The sequence below is a fragment of the Lissotriton helveticus genome, chromosome 3_1, assembly GCF_964261635.1.
Source record: "Lissotriton helveticus chromosome 3_1, aLisHel1.1, whole genome shotgun sequence".
Classification (NCBI taxonomy): Eukaryota; Metazoa; Chordata; class Amphibia; order Caudata; family Salamandridae; genus Lissotriton; species Lissotriton helveticus.
Window position 1 is genome coordinate 805,054,946 of NC_136061.1, and position 24,250 is coordinate 805,079,195.

The 24,250-nt window shown below is 42.4% G+C and overlaps 1 protein-coding gene across 1 annotated transcript in view; it reads right to left on the bottom strand.

The window, feature by feature from the left end:
• Positions 1-24,250, bottom strand: part of USH1C (USH1 protein network component harmonin) — an 898,978-nt gene that overhangs the window by 374,953 nt on the left and 499,775 nt on the right. Inside the window, exon 15 of the mRNA XM_078681063.1 lies at positions 4,336-4,412. Coding sequence (XP_078537189.1) covers positions 4,336-4,412 — 77 coding nt within the window. The remainder of the gene's footprint in view (positions 1-4,335; positions 4,413-24,250) is intronic.

Below are 24,250 nucleotides of genomic sequence, written 5' to 3' on the forward strand. Positions count from 1 at the left end.
AATGATGCGTCATATTTACAGTATGACGCATCATGGCGCAAGGAGTTACAGATACGTCAGTATTTCTGACGTATCTGTATGGCTCAAAAGTGACGCATTGCTGGAGTGTGTCACAAAAGTGATGCAACTCCAGCAATGTGTCCTTTCACATGGAGCAAGCCCCATGTGTAAGGGCCTGCGTCAGTCTTACGCCTGCTGTTAGGCAGGCATAAGAAATTGACACATTTGTGTCCTAGAAGTGGCGCAGTGAAATATTATAGATTTCACTGCGCCACTTCTATGACCCTGTCTTGCGTCAGAACTCCCCCCCCTGCATACATTATACCTGGCGTAGGTATAATGTAGTGTAGGGGTTTACAAAGTGACGCATCTACCTAGATGCGTCACTTTGTAAATATGGTGAAACAAGGCACATTTTGTACGCTGCTGGTGCGTCACAAAAAGTGACGCACGGCGGCGTAAAAGTTACGCACGGCCTCATAAATTAGGCCCTCAGTGTGCACGCTCGGGCAGTACACGCTTACAGACACACAGCCAGTGTGTGCATGTCTTATAGAAACACAGTATGCACAGGGCTAGAGAGATGTTAACTTTTAACTCACAAACACAATCGTAGCTAATGTTCATTTAAAATACACCATAGTGTTCATGGGGTTTAACAAAGTTTAGAAAAGGTAAGTTGATACTCATACTTTGGCACTTTTACATATCTTTAAAACATAATACCTTAACAAAGCCTGTAGCCAAGATCTAAAGCACTACCATTGATAAGGGGTCTCGCAGTTCTCTTGATCCCTGATTCATCTTACAAACCCGATCGCATAATGCTGAACTAAAAAAAAGACTAATGCTGTTTCAGAAGGCAGATGAGAATCTTCATTTCAGAGAAACCACGAGGTTTAAGGCTTTAAAAACATTAGAGACCTATCTTATCATGGCTTGCTGCATGAAATGGAAGTCTGCAAATTATCTAACGAGCCACTGATATTCCAAGAAAGCAGCATAACATGGGGAATGACTGGGACTGACGTTAATGTCACAATCTAACAGAAGCAGCACTGGCATCTACATGGCAGGTTAACCCCATGTGATCTTAGATAGGCAAACATTAATTAGGATTGAAACTTGCACAAAACCAATCAATTTCCACGCCAATGGAAGAGCGTGACAAAATTCATGAACAGAGGAGCAAATTAAAAAGGAAACAAAAGGGTTCTCTCCTAGACTCAAATCTTGTTCCCCAGCTTCAAGGTGGGCGACTCTAGCTGTTACACCACTAAGAACGCTGGTGTCGCCAACAGAGCAGAAGCTAATATATCGAATAACACCCTGGAAACAAACTTGCCCGTAGGCAAGCAATATAGGTCCTAAGACTGCTTTCCTGTCAAGTGGCACTTTGATGGATGGAAACATGCAATAAATGAAAGCTAACAAGTTTAGGTCTTATCTTAAGAACCTCTCAGTCAGGAACTGGCTAAGGCTCTTCTGCATTTCTGCAGAGAATTTTCGTTAAGCTGCACTGCAAACCTTCATAAACAGAACCCGCAAGCGCTTAAGAGACTCTGGAGTGCCGTTGTGAATATCCGTTTCCGGCTGGAAACACAAAGCTTAGAAAATGGTTTCCAGCAGAAACATAAGTTGGTGGTAGATAGATAGGACATTGCTTGAAAACAAGGAACTAGAGGGATGCCAAATTGCTGTATTAATGATGCAAGCATATGCAAATCCAGCTTAAAGTAAATCACAACAAAGGACTATGGCACGGCCAGCGCTGACCATGTCATAGAGCTTTGTTTTGATTTACTTCAAGCAAAGGTGCATAGCATCAAACACTGCTGTGCAAAAGGACTTCAAACAGTGTGGGGAGGGGATGGTGGCAACAACAAGGAGGAGGTGGAAGGGAAACAAATAATGTTGTACAGGAGGTGGCAGTGTAGGTTAAACTGAACGGAGGCGGGCAGGGTTGTTTTAAGAAGAATGGGCAGGGGGGTTTAAAAATATCAGATGGGGTGGGGGGAATGTTGGGTTGGAGGTTAGCACCATGGGGAGCAGGATAAGGGCAGCGCTGCGTACAAATCGGATTCAACACCATGCAGTGCCGTGGACGATAGATGTCCCGCAGCCTGTCCCTGAGACAGAGCAGCGCAAGGTGGTGGATGTGCAACAGTCTCTCCTTGCAAGGGACCAGTGTTTACTGGACGCCTGACAGCAGCCGATGCAAATGGCCAGGCTGTGAACATCTAGCCATGGTGGAGGGGGTAGACCCTCCGTCTATCCACTGACACGCAGGCACAGACTGCCCAGAACTGTCTCAGCACCGTAAATCAACAAGTGTTAGGGGATATTCTGGGCTTGGCTTAAGCAGCACAAGGGAACAGGAGGAGAGCATGGAGAATGCATTCAAAAATGGAAACACATCGATTTGGTGCAGAAAATCGATTTGGTGCAGAAAATATGCACTGTGGGAAGAAAGTACATTTTTTAAAAGTATTCCAATAACAGTAATTTAAACAATAATTAAATTACGTAAGAAGCACAGCAGTACAAATCACATGTAGCTGCCAAACAGGCTTGCTCACAAAGAAAAATAATAGGTTGGAAAAAGCGGACTTAAAAGGAGGTACTTGGGCCAAGCTCCACTGATAAGAAAAACACATGAAGAATAACAGGAAATAGCGTGCTACAACCAACAGAAACAAAGGAAAAGTAAGTGACAAGCAACTGAAAGTAAGGGCAGGACTTAAGCCCCTTTTAAGATTTATATTAATTACATTAGATTTCACAAGCACAGTGCAAGCTCTTTGTAGGCAAAACCAGAAAACAAAACAACAAATTGACCCGTTCTTCCAGGCACTGCGAGAACTATATTTTAGATGAAAGTGCTTAATGTACACAATCATAATACAGTCACTTAATATGAAGGGAGCCAATGACTGAAGTGGGCTGAGCCATTCCCACATGCTGTAGGATGAGTAGGATGGCAGCAAAATGTGAATGACAGTAGACCAATGGATAAAGAACACTGAACAAAGACCCCTTTAAGTATGTATGTAACGATTTAGAAAAAACACACACTCCAACTGTAGTCTGGCAAGCAGGGCCGGACTGGCCGTAGCGGGCACCAGGCATTTCCTTGGAGGGCTGCCAGGGCTGAAGGCCGGTTTTGGGCCCCTGGGGGCCGATTTTATTACAGGGCCTTTTTTGCAGCATAGCTGCAATATCGGCCACTGTAACGAAATTGTCCGAAGCCGGCTGTGGCAAATAGCTTGGCCGCACCCCCAACTCACGGGGAGGGGGCGGCCTAGCACTTTGCATAGCCGGTTTGGGTTCCCAGTCTAGCCCTGCTGGCAAGAGAGCGAAAATTGTCACAAAGAATGGACTTAAAATAATATATTAGATTATATGAAGTAGGTCTAACCTCCAGGACATAAAAGAGTGTAAAACTGTTAAAAAACGGTTAAAAATCAGTCTCTGCTGAAGTCTATTAAGCTAAATAACAGCTCTGAATTACAGAATTATCATCTTTTCAGTGAACTTTAAAATCCTTGCTTTTATCAATAAGTTGAGAGGAGTATTGACTCTAACTAAAACCAGTCACGGGGAATGGACAAAAGCCTGGGGAGCGGCACATTATGATGGATGGATTATGCTCCCAGTGATCTGTGAAACAATGAGCGGTAATAGTGAAAACTTCAAAGCGGTCCCATGGTTTTCTCAACGTATGGCATTATTCCAGCAGCATTCATCCCCACTCTCTTGCTCATTTTCGCAGATGCAAAATTATACTTTATATGGATGAATCTGAGCATTCCACAATAAAAGCACATTTTTAGATCAAAGCAATGGATGTTACATTGAAATAGATGTTTTATGGAGTTATCCAGGGTTCTATAACACAGAATTATTGTTGTTGATGAAAAAAAGAAAATAGCCACTGAAAGTGGCATCAGGAAGTTTCTTAATAAAGAACCAATGTTAAGATTATTGAGAAATCAGAAATCGAAAGTTTCTTTTTGCATGGTAATATAGCTAAAATAGGTTCATATTAGTTACATGTATAGAAACCAATGCAAGTCTTTAATTTTTCTCTTCTGCTTATATAAATAATTTCCTTGATGAGAAAATACCATAGTCACGAGGAAACTGCTCAGTAACACCACCTTAATCCGTTACTATATTCCCTCCACCGTGGTCCTCCAGAAGACAGAGTAGGCTGAATAAAAGGTAAATTTGTAGCCACATGAAAGGCCTATTTGTGACAGATACAAGAAAGGAAAGGTGGCGTGAGACAATCATGGATCGGGAGGGAAATGTGCCATGAGAAGTATTGCAAACCTTTCTGTTCTGCTTCATAAGCACGTCATCGTGTTCGTCCTCTCCATGCTGCAAATTATCAGCTCCCTTTCCATCCACTAAAGGAAAAAGGAAGAAGGAAGTGAAGATAGAAATCATAGCAGAATCCAAAGATGTTGAGAAGTGATTCTAAGTGGTGGTGTTGATAAAAGAGATCTTCTAAAGCATGCGCAACGCAGGTTCACAGGGGATGGACCCATACCAGATTTTCAGGCTATCGCTGTATGATACATTTAAGTAAATCAATCTAAATGATACACATTACATAGAGGTTACTCTAAAAATCTGGAGAAAAAAACTTAGACCAATGTTGGAAATTCAGGTTCAAATTCATGAAAAGTTAGTATACTTTTTTGAAGATATTGAAAAACTGTAATCACATTACTGTGAAAATGTTAGGCTTCATTAAATATTTGTAAAATTGCAAGCACTCTGTCAATAATAGTAGAAGAACCCATTCGAGAAGGCGCGGGCATTGGGCATGCAGGGAAAACTGGCTGTCTACTGTGTTAGTTGAGGTCATTTGTCACTCATGTCCCTGGTCTGTCCTACTATGGCTCTGCAAACTGGGTCAAAAACAACCCTTCTGCACTTGAGTCTCAGGGTAGTGAGGGCAAACAACCACAGTCTTCTCAGGCAGGTAGTGTGGGGGCGCGCAAGACCAGAGCTTAACAATCATCCTCCAGCCCCAATATAGCTAATGTCCAGCCAAGTGTTTGTAATAAGAAAGTATTTCAATTACACATGTGTAGTATACAGTACAATAGTCATATACTTAATTAGTATCTCTTGGCACTATCATAGACTGATGCTACACTCACCTGACTCCCTCAGCCTCCCTTACCAGAACTCTTCCCAGTACTGGGAACTCATGGATCTAAGGGCAATCAGTAACAGAGTGAATTTGTCTAAGGTATAGTCTCACTCACCCTCAGCGCGAAGGATACACTCAGTCTGTTTATCTCACCCACCACAGGTAGAAGAGTGTTACACGTTTTTATAGCTGCCACCTTGTACTCCAGGGTACTCGTGTATGCTGGCAGAAGGTCATTAAACAAACTGGGAGGTCTGTGTTGCAGTCTGTTGGGCTCGGCACCGGCTGAATTCAGCAGTGAGTCCAACTAGCCATCTTCGCTCAGTAGCTGTGTTGGCTCTTGTGAGGCTGATCTAGGGCTCGGCCACAGCAAATTGGGTGGACATGATCCGAATTGCATCAGGTGCAGTCCACAGTTTGGTGATCAGCAGTCCTGAAGCATCACTATTCAGACTGAACCATAGGGAGGTGCATTACCAGAGGGGTCCTCCACAACACATAATTTACGCAGATATTCCGCCCAACTGTGGCTCATATTATGCCCAACTGTTGCACAAATATAGTCCCAAATGGCCCTTTAGTAATTCACCAGCTGCAGACACACTAGGATATTCAGCAAGTCGTCGGTTGCTGGTCCGATTGGATTTGTTTTTGTCATGCCACTGTATACCCAATTGGGCCTTCAGCAATCACACCATCACAATATTGTAGTTCCTGCCAGAAAACGGTCTGAGGGGTCCATAGGCACCTGTGTCTTCACAGCTCACTCTCAAGCAGTTGGCCTCTTCCTGGTTCTCCGTGGATAGTATGGACCTCACTCTTTCCTGGACAGTCCCTCATCCTGTGGTGCAAACCAATTTCCTTTCCTTTCTCAACAGGCAGGCATGCTTCGAGACATTTAAGATCAGGCACACAGCTAATTTATCAGAAAACCCAGGCTTCGGGTAATGTTCCCTCACCTGTGGGAGACTCTTTGTCCGGCAGATACAATACTTGGTTTCACAGGCATCCTCTGCTTTGCAGCACGTTCCCTTCCTTTGTCACAAAGAACTTGGAGATGGAATAAAGGAGTGTTTTGGGTCCCACTTTTATATACGACTTTCAGACACAGGGTGTGCATTCACCATCTTGAACTGTAGAACGGGTTCTTCTTTCAAGTGACTTTCCCAGTCTGGTCTCCCGACAATGCCTTTGTGGAAACTGAGATTATACATATCATGTAGCACTGGGCTGTCTCCATCCTGGAAAACCCACAACAGACGTACAGAGAGGTGTGAGGTTGCTGCACTTGGCTGTTATCAGCCAAATTGAAGGCATAATCAGAGAGATACAAAAGGGTGGGCTCCACCTACACACTTCTTCATCTTTCACAACAGAAGATGCAGTCCCACCCCTGGATGTTACCATCCATCAAATGGCAGTCAGTGGTCAGCAAGACTACTCAATAGCTCCTTGCTAACCAAATAGCCTCATAGACTGAGGGATTTCTCCACTCTTCTCTTTTCAGTTCTGGATTTTGTTCCACCAGCTGCAGGAATGGAAGCAATGCTCTTCCAAAATCTGGGAGTAGAGCCCCAAATCTCCATCTTCTGTTTGATCTGGCCATGGGTATCCAAAAAGATTCCACTGGCCTCCATACCCTGACTCATTCAAATGCCATGTAAGTCTTACACACCCAACCACACTTAACAGGCACTCAGGATGTCAGTGAAAGGGTTTGTGCAAGTGCATAGAAGTGGACATTTACACAGCTTGGCCAGTAGTCCTCAATCCAGTGTCAAAGATCAAAAGGACTGGTCACTCTATTGATTCCTTTAACCAGTAGATGATGCCACTTTGATCGATGTTCTTATCTTTTTTAATTTTAGTCCTCATCCAGCAAGACTTTTTGGAGTATGGAGGAGTCAGAGGCCCCTTTATCCGTTCTGTACCAAATTCACTGCGACCATACGCTGTCCGGCAAGGGATAAGTCTAACCTTGTTCACTGGGGCTCCTTTTTGTCCATCCCCAGGCACACGATTTTTTGGGGGGGGAGCTAGTCATTTTGACTACTCTGTTCAAGGCCCAGCTTGAAATCGTTGTTACCTTTGCCTTAATCGTTGGACCCCCTGATATTTGATTGGATGTGTCTTTCTCAAAAAAGACACATTCGATCGATGTTCTTAACCCATTACAGGGATAATACACCACTCTCAATAATTAGGGCATGCTTGGTGGGCCTCCCCGGTAACAGAACAGTTCCAGGACCTTTAACGGTCAAAGACATGCCTAAGCCTCTGCAGACAAACACTTAGACTTGTGTGACACCAGGGCCAGAATAAAAAGTCAGGATACCATATATATATGCAGTGGGTATGTCAAGGCATGGGAATGCAGGAGTGTATTAAGCACGGGACATTCTTATCCCAACAAATAGCTTCCGTAGAAGGGCTGTAAGGCATATTATTTGTCTTTTAGGAAGTTGATATTAATGATAAGTTTTTGCAATATGCAAAGTTGCTTAGGTTTTTACTAAAAATAGAGGTTCTATAAGAAATTATGTATGTTTTTTACAATAACAAAAACTTTAAAAAAAACTCTTTTTACATTTTGGTCTTTTTCACACAACAGCTACCTTGACATATTTGCATTATTTAGGGCAGTCTATAGAATGTTTGAAAGTCGTTACAACCTGGAGCCTTGAAATCTTACATAAGTAGAACATTTGTGGCGCACTATTTTTCCACATGCACCTGTTTTAGGAAACAATAGTCAGTTAGCAAATTATAAACTTGCAGAATCTGGTTCAGACATTTCTTTATTACTTTAAGAGTAGTTTACAACTTGAAAATGCCGAATATCTTGCAGAAACTCTGGGGAATATTTACAAATAAAGTGGCGAAGCGTGGCGTTAAGCCAAGAAGGCTAACGCCATGCTCCGTCACTTTAGAAACGCAGGGCTGCACCATATTCACAATATGGTGCAGCCCTGAGTTTCACCATGCGCTGGTGCTAGAGTTAGCTGCCTAATGCCAACGCAGGCACCCTTGCACAATATTGCAAGGGTGCCTGCATTGAGGGGAGTGATTGTTTTTGTTCAGGAAGGTGTCCCTTCCTCCACATAAACAATCTGAAATGGCGTATTGTAACTTCTAGTTGTGCTGCTTAACCACCTCGCTGAGGCGGGCATTCTGCCGCGGTGCAGAAAAAAATGACTTGTGTGCAGTTTGGACGGCCGATGGCGTCTTCCGCACATGCCCGCCTTGACGTCGGCCGGCCGCCGGCCATCCGACGCATGGAAAAGGTTAATGCAGCACACCCAGAAGTTGCAAAACATAATTTTTTTGAATGATTGTTTATGGGCAGGAATAGTCACCTTCAACACATAAACAATCAAAGGAGTTTTGCTGTTTCTATGTGTGCTGCACAACGAAGCACAAATAGAAACAGCAAAAAACGAGGAGAAATAAAACATTTCTCTTTGTTGCACCAGGGTAAGACCAGGTTTTCCCTGATTTTAATTTTGGCGCTGCCCCATATGCATGCAATCTTTTAAATATGGGGCAGCGTCAAAATCAACGGGTGTTGCAGTGGAACGCCCACAGCAACACCGATTGCCCTCTCATTTCACACTAAGTATAGCGTGAAAGCGGGCCTTATTCACAAGGCAGCGTTAAGCCACATTAAGTGGTTTAACGCTGCCTTGTAAATAAGGCGAAGCACATATCGCGACAGGAACATCACTAAAAGTGACATTCATGTGGCGATAGGGGCTTGTAAATATCTACCAGAGATTTTTCAGTTTACAGTGAGCTTCGAGCATGCCCATTGCTTACCACTGGTTGGATTTAAAGGTCTTTAAAAGTGACACAGTGGTGGCGATAGGGGCTTGTAAATATGCCCCTTCATGTCTTGATCCACAAAGCCGTGATTTGTGTGTACTATAAAGAAGTGACTCCATTTACGGTGGTAGAAGAACCAGATGACATGCAATCTTGATGAAGGGGAAAAGCTTTCCTCACAGGAGTCTCGTGGGAGTGGACACTACCAAGATGTTGGGTATTCAACAAAGTATATAAATCTGTGATGGCTGAGGCTGCACAATGGTGCGTGTTTTTAAAGCATTGCAAGCTTTGCAAAACATGCTAAGTTATATGATAAAATGACACAACTACAACTCATACTACAATTGCATCTGTGTTAGTCATGGATCAGCAAGTAAAAGCCTTGATTTTTCATTTGGAAGGAAAGATATAGGGGCTAAATCATGGATGTTTTGAAATGATACGTGGAAGAAGTACGTCTCTCGGCTGTATACAATCCGGCGGTACATCGGTCTCTGGGCCGTATAGAATTAGGCGGTACAGCGCAACTCTTAATGCGCTTGGGTTTGCAAGGCTACTATTCGTGAACTATTATTATTAGCCATTAACTGTTCACTTGTGATTGCTGGCGTGGTTTACATTGCATGTATATTGAAGCCTTGTTGCGAGTACTCTGCAATAGCTTCCTCAACCAACCCGGGCGATTTACGCTTGTTGGACCACTTTTTGCCCTGAAGAAGCCCGCATGGGTGAAACGCGTTGGCTGTGTTGTATATAAATTATGAATAAAGGATCTATTACATCAAGCCTTACGTGTTCCTGTCATCATCACTCCTCCATGTGTTGTGGACTGTTTCCAAGGATTGTTGTGCATTTGTCTCTTTACATGTGCCTCTCTTACTTTTGTTTATATGTGTTACATTTAAGACCTATAACGGTGGCTGGTCTTTAGAGGTGGGCAATTTGTGAGAGATTGTATAGGAAAACCTTATTAGGGTTTACTTTTCATTATTACTTTTTGGAGAATACTAGTAGTAGTGCGGCACCATATACCCTGCCATCGTGTCTTTGTGTGTTTTTCTTTCAGAAAGCCTTCTAGATCAGCAAAAAATGATACAGCAATGAGCACAACTTTAAAAAAAACAGCCTTATAGAAACATATCTTGTCACATTATGGGATGCCATGAAATCTTTTATATGTAGTACAATCATTTGCATTGCATGGGATTATAATACAAGGAGGAAACAATAAGTATCCTAGATTGAACAAGAGATTAATAAACTTGAGAGTATATCCATATCAGTGAATAGCATGACTACTTGCAACAAACTCCAAAGTTTAAAATATGAATATTATTAAGTCACTAGTAGTGATGCCAGGGAGTGGATAAATATGCCAAAGGCAGAAACATTTTTGTGAAAGTAGTAAAGCTGAAAATGCCTGAAAAGCTAAAAGATCCATGCCAAATATAAATGCAACCAAACTGGTCCAAGGAACTATTGTAATGAATAATGAAGCTATTCTTAAAACATCAAGACTTTTAAGCAGAATTATACTCACCTGATTAATTCTGTGACAGCAAGAACATTAGAGAATATCTAGCTAGTCTTCACCTTCCAAGCTTTTCTGAAAATCATTGTTTGAAGGAGGTTTTTACGAAACACAAAATCTGTAGAGTTATGGATTCTTTCCTATTAGGCAAAGATCTGTAACCGGGTGGCTACCCAAACGTGTTTAACGCCACAAACATTAATCTTGCCCCGCAACTGCTACATTTTGTTTTTTATTTTTCATTCTCTCGTAATCATTAAATATAAGCAAAAACCCTCTTGATCCTCCTGCCTGTCAATTCTAAACAAAATTTCAAACTGTGAGGAGAGGGGTGGGACTTCATGCGAGAAGTGTCTGAGAGGCTCTCAGCCTCACTCCTCTCCAACTCTCACTCCCCTCAAAAAACAAACACTTGACAAGGCTGCAGCGGATGTCCTTGTTTTTTTTCTTTAAAACACTTACTGGGCAATAGCTTCTCAGATCAAGCTGGAGTACCACTCAGTACAGGGGATTCCAGCTTGCCTTCCCTTCAACTGTGTGATATCAGTTTTTCACAAAGTCACCATGTGAAGGGAACAGATATTGTGTGACAAATGGTGGCACCCTGTGGTGAGGATATTTGTGCATTTATATTTTCTAGATTATTAGCAATGTGCAAAATTACGTTTCACATTCTATTGCACATGTACACCCCGATATAATACTTTTGCTTTTAAAACGATTTTCATTTGCTGGAGAGAAGTGTGTTTTCCTGACACTTGTTAACTAGGTCTCAATTTAGGTACTGAAGCCATGTTTTTCTAAATGGATTTCACCTTTTTCATTCCTTTCCACATTTCTATGTTTATTTCTGCTTGAATCTTCCTCGGCTCAGTCACAAAACTGCAACTATTACTTTAAGGTCTTTCCTCCAGCTCACTGTATCCTATTTGTTCACAAAGGTTTGCTGTTGTTCATGTATGTAGTTTGTTCAACCAACTCGAATAGCATTAGCACAGAGAGGGCAGAATCACTATTCATTTAGTGCTATAGTTCTCGATGTCAAAACAATATGATGTTTAATAAGACGGTGCTCTTATTTCCTGAGATTGTAACTTTTGTAATCTGCAGTTTTTGTAATTTCATATGTGAAAATAATGTCTAAAATCCTTTGATTTTGAGGGTGAGCCCAAAATCTATCCTATGCGGAATGCTGCCCATTTCTCTCTTTATTTTGCTGCCCGCTTGAGTATAAAATATATAACATGTTTGCCACTGGGTTGATTGCGGTATTGCCTGACACTGTCTCTAGAGAACAAACTGAATTTATGAAAGAGAGAATCTGGAATAATAACACCACACGTTTGGCTCATTCGATCTACAGGGCAATAAAAGTATGGTTTGGTGGTGAATGTTACTCTAGATGATGAGAAGGCTTTTGGTCGGATGTATGATGTTACAACGCATACTTTTACCACGCATACCATTACAACGCGATTTTTACCACGCATACCATTACAACGCATAGCGCTTTGGGGTGCTGGATAGTGAATAGTTTCATTTACTATTCCAACTCCAGTCCCCGTGGACACTAGGGAAGGTTATTGGATAGTAAATTAACCTATTCCCTATCCTAGAGCGCCCCCCAGCGCAATGCGTTGTAATGGTATGCGTTGTAATGACCGCGTTGTAATGGTAGTGCGTGGTAAAAATTTCGTTGTAAAGGTTGTATACCCTTTTGGTCGGGTGACATGGCCTTTTCTTCAAGCTACTCTGCAAAACACACAATATGGACGTTTCATTTATTAGGGTGGTCGTGGTGCTCAATCATCAACCAAACACTAGCATCAGAGTTAGCAGTACTTCTTCAAGCTTCTTTCAGCTGGCACAGTACACCAGTAAAGGTGCCTATTACTACCTACTCTTTCCACTAGGGTACTAATATCAACGCAAAGGTATAGAAAAAAGGATAAGCCATAAAAAAATCAGCCAAAGCAGGCAACATTATTCTCTTTGAGGAAGACGTTCAAGCTTTCATCCCGATGGTACTAATCACTAGTCAGAATTATTGCAGTAAATCAATGTCCAACTGTTAGACCTAACATACTTGGAGTGGTATTGCCCCAAACATTTTGCCTTCACTCCTGCCATTTACTGAATTTGTTTCGGTTGGCTTTAGGACTCTGTGCATGTTACCACTGCTAACCAGTGCTATAGTGATGATGACCTCTCCCAAAAAGATAGCAAAAATAAGACTACACATAATTGTCACATTTAATTTACTTGTATGTCCCTAGAAAAATGGTGCCACATGTACTTAGGACCTGTACACTAAATGCTACTAGTGGGCCTGATGCTCTCCTCGTGCCACCCATAAAACATATCTCAAGCCAGCTATTGCTACAAAGTCAACCTTCTCCCATGCATAAAACTTCCATTTGAATACATATAAGTTACCCCAAGAATAGGCCCTAAATGCTCAAAGGGCAGGGTACATTATAATTCAAAAGCAGGACATGCGGGTTTAGGTCTTACATGTCCTAGCAATGAAAAACTCCTAAAGGTGTTTTTACTACTTTAAGGCATATCTTTCCATTGACTAACACTTGGTTACCTTATCTCATTTAATAAGTGATAACTTTTGATTGGGAGCAGATGGAAAAATTGTTTTTACACTCAAATATATTGCAATTTAAAATCCTCTTTGAAGGTATATCAAGTCAGTCCCGAAGCAGCGGGGCACTCTGGTAGCAGCAGGGCAGCCATCTTTTGACAGGGCATCCTCCTTCTGTATTGTTTACAGATCTAGCAGTTTACTGAAGAGGGACAATATATATAACTGATGCCAACCTTTGAAGTGGGGGGATTCTCTATACTACCCCCACATCTGCTTCTTAAAATGTCTTCCCTTCCCCTGTCAAGATTCCAAGAAGTTGGGGTGACAAAAGACAAGTGTCAGTGTAAGTGCAGCCCAGCACAGCTCTGCCCCCAGCCATTCCATCAGGTTGGTCCATTCTACCCACATCTAGTCCCCTTTTATGTCAATGTCTGGAAGTAATACACAAATACCAATAGTAGAGCCATTTACAGTCATGTGACCCAGAAATCTGGCAGAAGGCCTGAATGGTAAGAACAAGAAAATGCCAACTTTCTAAAAGTACAAAAAATATATATATGCCAACTCACTCTGTTTAGTTTTGCTCTAAGTCATTAGCAACAGATCAAGCTCAATTTTGATTTGTTAGGTATATTTATTTTTACCTTCTCTTTTAAATGGACTTCATAGAAAAAATCAATTGTTTCTATGTCAGAAAAAACAACACAACATATATAACAAATATACACATTAACTTATACATACCATTTACAAAAAAAAACATATATTTTTTGTATTCATATAAGGTTCAGCCATTCCCATATTTCAAGAACCTAACTCCTTTTCTCCAAAAACTTTCTAAAAGTGGCATTTTCAGAAATGTGGTTTTAAATCCAACTTCAGCCTTAAATAGGCTTTTAAATTACAATTCATTTGAATGAAAACAGAAAATCTCTACCTGCTCCCAATCAGAAGTTAGCACATTATTAAATGTAATATGGTAACCCAGTGTTAGTCTATGCAAGAGATAGCCTTACAACAGAGAAACATGACTGAAGGAGGTTTCCACTGCCAGGACTTGTTACACCAACATGTCCTACTTTTTAAATACCATGGCTTCCCAAACATATTTAACACCACTAAAATATCTCTTGCCACGCAACTGTTACATATTTCTTCCCATTTCTCATTCTGTCTTAATCATTAGAGAGAAGAAAGACCCTTTCGATACTCCTGCCTGTCAACATCAAACACAATTTCACAGTGTGAGGTGAGGGGGTGGGGCTTAATGTGAGATGTGTCTGAGAGGCTCTCTGCCCCACTCCACACCAACTCTCCCTAAAATAAAAACACTTGCTGAAATTGCATTGGATGTCCTTGTTTTATTTTTTTAAACACTTATTGGGCATTAGATTCTCAGAGCCACCAAAGACAAGCTGGAGTACCACTCAGTGCAGAGGATTCCAGCTTGTCTTCCCTATCACTGTGTGATATCAGCTTTACACCAAGCCACCATGTGAAGGTAACATATATTGTGGGACAAATGGTGGCAACCTGGGGTGAGGATTTTTGTGCATTTATATTTTCTATATTATTAAAAATGTGCAGAATGAAGTTTCACACTCGATTACATCTCGCTTCCCTATAGAACTTGTCTTGTGAACTGAGGTTCCACCATGGTGAATCTAGCTCCTATCTAGCATGCACTTGCTTGCTACTATGGCTGTTACTTCAGGACTCATTTGGAGGCTTTTTATGAGCTATATTTCCCTTTTATGACCTTTTCACTAATGTTTTACAGCAAAATCACACCTTAGCCAGTAAAATCGGAGAGCTGTAGGAGACGTGGCTTGTTTATCAACCTGTAAGGCTTCTGAAACTTAAATACACACTTCTGGCTAATTACTATTTAATATCTAGTGTCTATGCCTGGTTTGGTGGAGATCAAGAGGTCAATGTAACTATTTTAAACATCCTATCCATCTCAGTACATTGAGTGTGTTGCAGTGGGGCTGAAACATCAGGAGTGGGCTCCCTGCTGCCCTTTCATCTTCCCTGGCAGGTGCCCGCAGCTGGTGCAGCCCGTGATCTGCAGCTTCCATCCGACTGTGTGGCCCGACCGCAGTGTGTGGATGGGGGCCCGTGGCCACAGTGGACGGGCGGGACAGGTTACATGACCAGGAGAGGGTTTTAATAACAGCGCTCACCCCTTACATATGACGAAGCCGCTAACGCCCCCTTTGGAGAGCCAAGATAGACACCAGCTTTTTGTCGAGCATGAAAGCTGGGTGGAGACCTGGGGATTTATTTTGACACCCCTCCGGCTAATGACACGAGTGGACTGTGGTGCCCAGTACAGGAGCGTGGGAGCATTTAGACCAGGGATCATGTGTGTGCAGCAGTGGTGAAAGTAGGTGCAAATACTGAAGATGCTCCTCCTTTTGACTGTCTGGCTCCTTTTCCCCTCTTGTTCTTCCTCCGTTGGGTCGGCTCCCTGGTTTTCTTTGGACTTGGCCCTCGTAACTTTTGGACTGGAACTTGTGTGCACCCCGCCATTTTGGGACCCTCTCCTGCTGTCGCTCTTGCCCTGGGTGCACCTTGACATGTTGAGATGGTTTCCATCGATGCCCACGACCCAGGTCGGCCATTTTGTTGATTCTTGTCCTTTCCTTTGGTCTCTCGGATTCAATCCTGCTGACCTTCAGATATTTCACTTACGCTGGACTGCCTTATCTCTTTCTCGCCCTCATATCCCCCTCTCTCCTCTAACCAATCTCAGCCTCAAACTCATCTTCCCCACATACCGCTCTCTACCCCTTTTTATTTTTATTTTTTCTATTTGTTTAATTTTTTATTTCTCTTTTCACTCTGTAAATTTGTGATCTATATTTGTCCAAGCCAAATCGCTGGTAAAATGGAATCCTGCGAAAATCTACTTTTTGTATATATATGTATATAGTGATAACTCTAACCACTAGAATATGTAGTAGGCCTTTGTACTCACTACCATTTCTATGTGATTCTTAGAGTTTATCCATTTGTATCTCTTCCTTGAGTGACTTTACAACTTGTACATTTGCAATTTTTTCTATGTGTATATCTTTCCCTGTGTGACTTTACAGCTTGTACATTTTTTTTCCTGTTTGTATCTTTTATGTCATGTAATCCTAAATCCTTATGTATCGCAACTGGTTCTTTTGTGAAGCACTCTGACACCTTCAGGTAATGATCGCGGTATAGAAAATCACATTAAATAAATGGTTTGCAAACCTATTGTTCCCACAACCTTTATGGAGCGCATACCACAATTTGCATTGTTTCGTCATAGTTGTTTTGTGAACATTGTAGTAAGGAGGGACAACCTAGTACCAGGCTTACTCACCCTTAATGAAGAAATGGAATGCAACACATATTGATGTCTATTACATTGCTTAGGTTAGTTTGCTTAGGGCAGCACTGCAAGTCTTCTTGAGGGGCTGCACTACACCAAAGTGAAAGGGTAGGAATGCACCGTATTTATGGAATATTGTGCATTCCTGGCCTTTCCCACCGTGCTGATGCACAATTTGCTGCCAAGCTCCAATATAGGCACCACAGTGCAAGGGTGCCTCCACTGTAGACAGGATTGGTTTTGGGCAGGAAGGGGCACCTTCCTGCACAAAAACATTTCAATGTATAGTGCAGAATGCAGCACACATTGAAATAGGAAAAAACGAGGAGAAATACAAATATTTCTCCTTGTAATGCACTTCTGGAGAGGCATAAGATTTTGACGTTGCCCCAGATTTAGGTGATTAGGTATATCTGAAGTAGCATTTAAATCCATGGGTGCTGCGTGGGATAACCCACCGCAATGCCCATGGAACGCTTCCTTGACACAGAGTAAGGCAAGGCTGCGACTTGCCCTGCTTTGTCTTACTCCATATCTATGAGGCCATGCAAAGCCATGCCAAGGGGCTTTGAGTTGCCACATGGATATTTAGATTTTTCCATTTATAAAGCACAAGGCTACTCATTGGGTTTTCCGGCACTAAGCATCGGTAGAAATGTCTAATTGGAAAATTAAAAATACCCAGGTCTTTAGGTTCTTGCAAAATAACAGCAGAAACGTGCAGTGTCTTAAAGATTTCAGAAGGTATTCCAAAGTTTTCGGCCCAAATATGTGAAGGCGAGACCTCCCATATGCTCCAGATGGATCCTGGGCACAAGGCATAAAGCCTGATTACCTGAACTCAATGTCCGTCTGGGCTGATAGGGTGCCACAAGATGCTGGATATAGCGAGGACCTAGTCCAGCTCTAGCTTTGAAGATATAGCATAGGGCTTGAAATTGAATTCTTTTTTTAATCGTGAGCCAGAACAGCTCAAGAAGAAGAGGCAAAGCCGGGGCATGCTTCGGGTGACGATACAAGAGATATGATTGAGACGCTTCGGCGGCGCAAGCCTCTCATAAATAAGCCCCCATATTTCATAAATACAGTGCATTGCTGTCCACAGTTGTATAGGGCATTGCAGCAAGAAGCCTTTCAGCGATGCCCTAGGCCAGTGCCTCATAAGTAAGGCCCTGTGGGTAGGGGCATTTTCAGTATTTGCATTACGGCTGTGGGCAACCAACGGTGTAAGGCAAAATGATGGCTCTGTGTACATAACACAGTGAGGTGACCCACAGACTTCCATACTTTTGAGACATTCATAGGCTTTGGGATGAACTGGGTACACCGAAGGGGCTGCTGGGGCCAACGCTACACCCCTGTTGGCAACCTTGTTCTGCCACTCATGTGAAGCCTATATATGCCATACTAATAAGTTTCAAACAATAAGTGCCAGGGTCCAGAGTTATTCCCAGAAGACTGCGGCTGGTGCCGTGCTACAAATCTCAGTGGGGGGGGGGGGGGGGGGGGGGGGGGGGGTAGGTAGGTTGAAGAAAAATAAGGCTGCATGGTCTTGATTTATTCTTACGCCTCTTTCACCCAACACCTAGCGCCACTTGCCACTTTATCTCACTCTTGCAGGTTCTTTTTCTTCCCTGCTTCCTCCCTTTGATACTATTATACCTTCGTTCTCTTCCTCTTTGTTTAGCCCTTGTGGGTTTTTCTCTCTCTTACTCTGGGTAAAAATGTGACGAGGAAAAATAAGTTTCTGTTACCAGTGAGCCTCCAGCCACCGCTCTATTGAATTAAGCAGGAGTTTGCAGGTTAATATTTTAGAAGCTGTTGCGACAATACACGGGATTTATGCAGAGAGGGGTAACTAGGTATGCTTTATATAAACATAATAATGTCACGGAGCCAGCGAACAAAATACAATGCGATAAATGTCAAAAGGCTACAGGAGTGCTTCTCGTGATTTTTAAAACAAATGCCACTAGATGGTGCCAGAGGCTAAATCGCGGACATATAACGTCATTTTATCTTCTCATATAAATGGAAGCCAATTCTGTGCTGTCATCGCCTCATGAGACTGTTTTGAAAGCTAATTATAACGCAGTTTCAGATTTTCTATATGGTGAAGGACTGTGTGTCCCCTGCTGGAAGAGTGTGCTTTGTCGACGAGCAAAGATGCATAATTTATTTCTGCCTACTCCTTGGAGATTTCAGAGAAATTGCAATTATTTTGCATTTTATAAGCAGGAAGTTAAGATAACCCGTGACGTTTATTACTAAACATGTACTGTATGGCCGCATTTCTGTAGCGCTTACTTCCACCCTATGTGGGGCGCCAAAGTACTTATACCCCATGGATAGCTAGCTGCAGCATGTGGGTCTGGATTGGAAGTCTGTTGTCTTCGCTTTGATCGTATATGTTGAAAAACGTCCTGCGAGTTGAACTCCGAATTCAGTTTTTTATAGTATACAAATGTCCTGCAACAGTCCATTGGGTCGCTAATTCATGCTAAAAATGCAGTAGAATTCCACAAGGTATACGAAATCGAATTACATTCTGACTCGTTTTAACTTTCCGCTTAAGACTGAGCTTCATGTGAAGCTGGTGCCTGAATAGGTCATTTGGAAAATAACAAGTATACAGAGCTTATTCTCTCACAGTACCACTACTTTTTCCGCCTTGAAGTCGGGGCGCATACTGCCATCATATTTGTAACAAAAAAATGGTGGTTCAAAAGCAGATTACATGGTCATCAGACGAGAAATAACATCTTATGTCTGAGTAAGATGATTAACCTACATTTGACTACAGACTGTGTATTATGGTATTTTAGAGTGACCAGGATGGCTATCTATGAATTGACATTACTATATAATACCTGGATTAACCATTGGTCAGCCCTTCTCAGCTTTCCTGGACATAGAGAATATCTGTAAAGTGCAGATTGAACTTGAAGGTGTGATTATCTTTCTGGTTTGAATTCCAGGGTTGTAGAATGATGTAGCTACCCTTGGAAATAACCATGTTTTCAATATCCTTCTTAAATTTATATGTTCCTAAATGATTTGAATCTTGGTTGGTAGTGAGTTCCAGAGCTTGGCAGCTTGTGCTAAGAAAGCCAAGCCTTCTACAGATTTCCTATGGAAAGTTGGTATGATGATTTGTGGTATAAGCCAGCCTGGAGCGCGGTGCCCTGTTTTGTTTGTATTGCTTCAATTTAACCTGTAGGTATAAGGGGTCATTTTTCTTGGGAGGCTCTGTGGACAATGCAGAGTACTTTCAGCATTTCCTTTCCAGTTATATGTAGCCAGATGTGGAAATTGAGTTCTGCATTCTTTTGGGTGAAGGCGGAGAATGAGTCCTGCAGCAGCATCTTGGATTAATTGTATTTTTTGTATAATTAAAATGTGTGCGTCCAGGTATAGGCTGATAGCATAGTCAAGCTTGGCAATTTAAGAGTAAAATTGGCTTGTAGTTTTTTTGGCATCCAAGGGATGGGAAGATGAAATGCAGTTATTTCATTGTGTAAAAGGCACTCTTTGTGACGTTGTTGACTTATTGTTCCAAACATAGATCTGAATCGATGGAAACTCCTAGGTTTCTTGACATTGTAGGTGTCTCTACTCCTTTCGGCCATTTGGCAGTAGATTGGAATGTATGCTGTAAGCAATTGCATTGTAATTGTATTTATATAGCACTTACTACCCCTAACTGGGTGTTGAAGAGCTTTATTACAGGCAGCATGCTGCTCTGGAACCTATGGTTACTGGATAATCCAGGTTCTAATGACCTGCTGCAAACGCCCGGATTGAGAAATCTCACCAGAAGGTGGTCTAGTGCCCGATTTTCTTGCTCGCCAACTTACTGTTGGCGAGCCGTGCGCGAGAAAAACTCTGTCACGCAGTTGAGTTTTTCCGGAGCTCCATGCTCAAGTGAAGTTTGCGGCCCACCCTTATAAATGACCAGTGGTTGAAGTGGTTTATGAATTGGACTACAATGAGCATTGGCTGGAATGGGCAGTCAATGTCACAATAAATGAATAGTGAATGGAGTAGGCAGAGTGAAAGGCACAATGGACAATGGCTGGAGCAGGCTACGGGACTCAAACACAGGGGGCAATAGCCACCAGGTAGAGCTATGAGGCAAGGGAAGCAATTTACTGACAAAGTCAGTAAGATTGCATTCCAATTCCTATGGAACAGCTAACCCTGCCACAGAGAAAATAGCTTTTATGCCAATTTCATTGCAAGGACATGGGGGCTCAAACACAGGACCTGGAAGTGTCAGGGTGCAAAAGCTACCAGGTAGAACTGAGCAGCGAATAAAGCAATTTACTGTCAAGTTGAGTAAGATCGCTCCTTAATCATGCAGCAGCTGCAATTAAGTAGTGTTGCGGAGGGCTTGACAGCTGGGAGTTGGGAAGTGGGAAAGCTGGGCTTAAGGGGACGGGCCGCAGGGGATAACCACCGGCAGGGACACAAAAAGAGGAAAAATGAAAGAAGTAAAAAAATGAATAATGGATTAGAAAAGCAATAAAAGAAAAAAATGAAGGTGGAGGGAGCAGAGGAGCAAAAATGCAGAAAGCAAAGAACAAGGCAGAGAGCAGCATTAGAGCAGAGATACTCCCCACTGGACCACCAGGGATCAGGGGACTCCAACACAGGGGGCAATAGCTACAAGGTGGAGCTGTGTGGCGAGGGAAGCAATTTACTGACAAAGTCAGTAAGATCGCATTCCATTTTCTATGGACCAGCTCACCCTGCTACAGAGAAAATAGCTTTTGGGCCCATTTCATTGCAAGGACATGTTTACATGTCTTAATTTTAAATACCATGCACCCTGCCTTATGGGCAATAAGGCCAACTATGGGGTGATTTACTAATTCTTAAAAGGAATTATTAAGCCTGTCACAAAGGGTTATTTTCATAGGTTAAATTTGCAGTATAAAACTTCTTTATTCAGGCTACAAATGGTAGGCCTGCAGTCATGTTTGCTATGTCACTGTAGTGGGTGGCATGGTGGGTACTACAGCCCACTAGTGACATTTATCTTAAAGGCACTGAGTACATTTTGAACCCACCATGTACTAGGGACTTATTGTTAAGTAAAATGTGCCAATGAGGGGTATGCCAATTTCATCATGTTAAAAAGAGAGCACAGTCACTTTACCACTGGTTAACAGAGGTAAAGCTCACAGAGTTGGGAAACCAGCAAAAAACGGGTTCAGCAAAGAGGGAAAAAATCTGGGAGGACCCTGCAGTACAGGAACATTTCCTACTGTATATTTATATTTCTACAAGTTAATGCAATCCCCTGATGTATTGCTTTTTCAACGCTTAACTGGATGAGACTTTCAGCATAACTCAAATATCATTCACATCAATATTTAACTAAGCAGCTTGTGTTTTTCACTTCTCTACTGAAGAATATCTTTTGCATACAAAATATGTAAAGCTGAACATAATATTCTGAGTATAGCCTTGTTAGGCCATTGTACAGTGTTAAAATAAACTATTGTGAATAAAGCTTGCGCACCACATCAAATGAAGGATATATTATTCCCACATCTGAAAGTGTGGCATTGTATTGGAATTTGTGTGTTGATGGAGATAACAAAACGTAATGGGAAAGTCAATCAGTAGTGCACTGCCAATGCTGTCAGGCCACTGCTACTGGCCATGACAATAGTAGATTCTTTTGAAATTGTTCGGGCTAGTGCAAGGCCATTATCAGGGACATGTCAACTAGGGAATGTATTTTCTATACCTCCAAGGTGGCTGTGAGATGGAGTGTAGGCACACCATGGTGACTACACAGAAAGAATCGTACACAATATTTGGACATTTTGACAGGTAATCTTTTACACTTTCAATGTAACCACCACATCACATCATGCAGCATGGTACCCACCCTGCCAGGGTGGGTTATATGCCTCCATGATGGTGGCAGGTTGCATCACACCATGTAGTATCACACAACATAGAGGCCACATTCGAAGTGTAAAAAATACACTTTACTATTGACTTTGTCAATATATCACAATTGTAAATGTATTCATGTAAAAAGCTCTAATGGGCTGAATTTCAAAATCCTCATTTAAAAGAATAGGCCACCTAGTTTTACTTACAACATGTATTACTTTTAATTTTATATAATTTCTTCTACCAAAGTACTTTCATATAAAATATCACCAAAGTCTTGTTTTTTCACATTTACTAATCAATATTTATTGAACACTTTGGGGTCGATTCCGATCCGGTAAAAAGCGCTCCGAATTGCTGTTCGGAGCGTTTTTCCCGCATGAATCGTACCCTGCAATGTCCCCCGTACGTACGACGAAGTACGATCCGTACCAGGAGCTGGACTCCGTACGAATCGTACAGGGACTGTACGAATCAAATCCCCATACGAATCTCCCTCGGAACCCGCTGTACGCGAAATCTGTACGGCTCGCGGCTGCTTTTTCTGAACCGGCAAGTACGATTCGTGTTGGGTACGCACCGTACGAGCCTTTTTCTACGGGAGCTGAAAACAGCCGTAAAAGCAGAGTTCGCCCCGAAACAGGTACGGAAGGCCCCCCCCCCCCGGTACGGTGCATACCCCCCATGATCGCAGGGGTACAGTGCTCACCCCTGCGATCATGGGGTGTACGCACCGTACCCCGCGATCTTGGGGTGTACGCACCGTATCCCATGTACGCTGGGTGTACGGTGCATACCCCCATGATCGCAGGGGTACGGTGCGTACCCCTGCGATCATGGGGGGGTACGCACCATACGGTGTGTATGTGAATGTGCGCTTTTCCATACGAATCACCCTTACCTGACGTGGACCGTACGAATCGCGTCCTGATACCCCGGTCCGGATCGTACTCGTCGAGTCGTACGGTGTGTGTACGAGTCGTACGGAAACGGCTCCGGATGCGAATCGTACGGACGAGAATTTTACCAGATCGGAATCGGCCCCATAGTTAATAATGACTATTTTATTTTTCAAAGTTTACGAATTGTATTGAGTTACATACAAAAAATGCATTCAACCGAAAGAAACCAATAGAAATCAATAGTCCTTGTATTTTATATTTTTGAGCATTGCATTTTTATTTCTGACTCAAGGTTCTTAGGAGAGTTGGGTTTTCTCACACCTGGTCAGAACACCAGCATTCTTTATTTTAGATGTAGAGTTTCTAGGATATTTTGACGTGTGGCGGCCTTCTTAAAATATATAGGCCTTTTCTGTAAAAATGCATTGTAAGAAATTGGGTCATGGTCACTAACTTATTCTGTGCCTGACCCTCGTTTAGTTTAGAACAAAAACAGTCAGGATTAACTAAGAGGCAATTTGGAAAGTATTTATGCAGCACACAAATAGCACCAAATTGGAAACACAGCACAAGAAAACTCCACACCAATTTACAAGTGCAGTTCATTTTAATAAAGATAACTATACCAGAACTTCAACAATCCACAGTGTAGAACTGGAGAGATTACATTTCCACTTTTTTAGTGAGCATAGCACCTAAAAGCACAAAGGACCACTTGCAGTTATCTGGTCGCAGCAGACTGGGGAAAAGTGACAAGTTCAGACCCAATGCTATTGACCACGGGTCGCAAAGAGAAACCAAATTTGTCCCGCTGAAGAGTCACCTTCTGTGTCCGGCACGAAGAGTTCCTTTCATGGTGAAGGAGGCAGCAATGACCAGGTAGAGCACTGCAGATGGTTATCGCTGTAACGCAAAGAGCAGGCTGGGTGGTGTGGTCTGTTGTCGC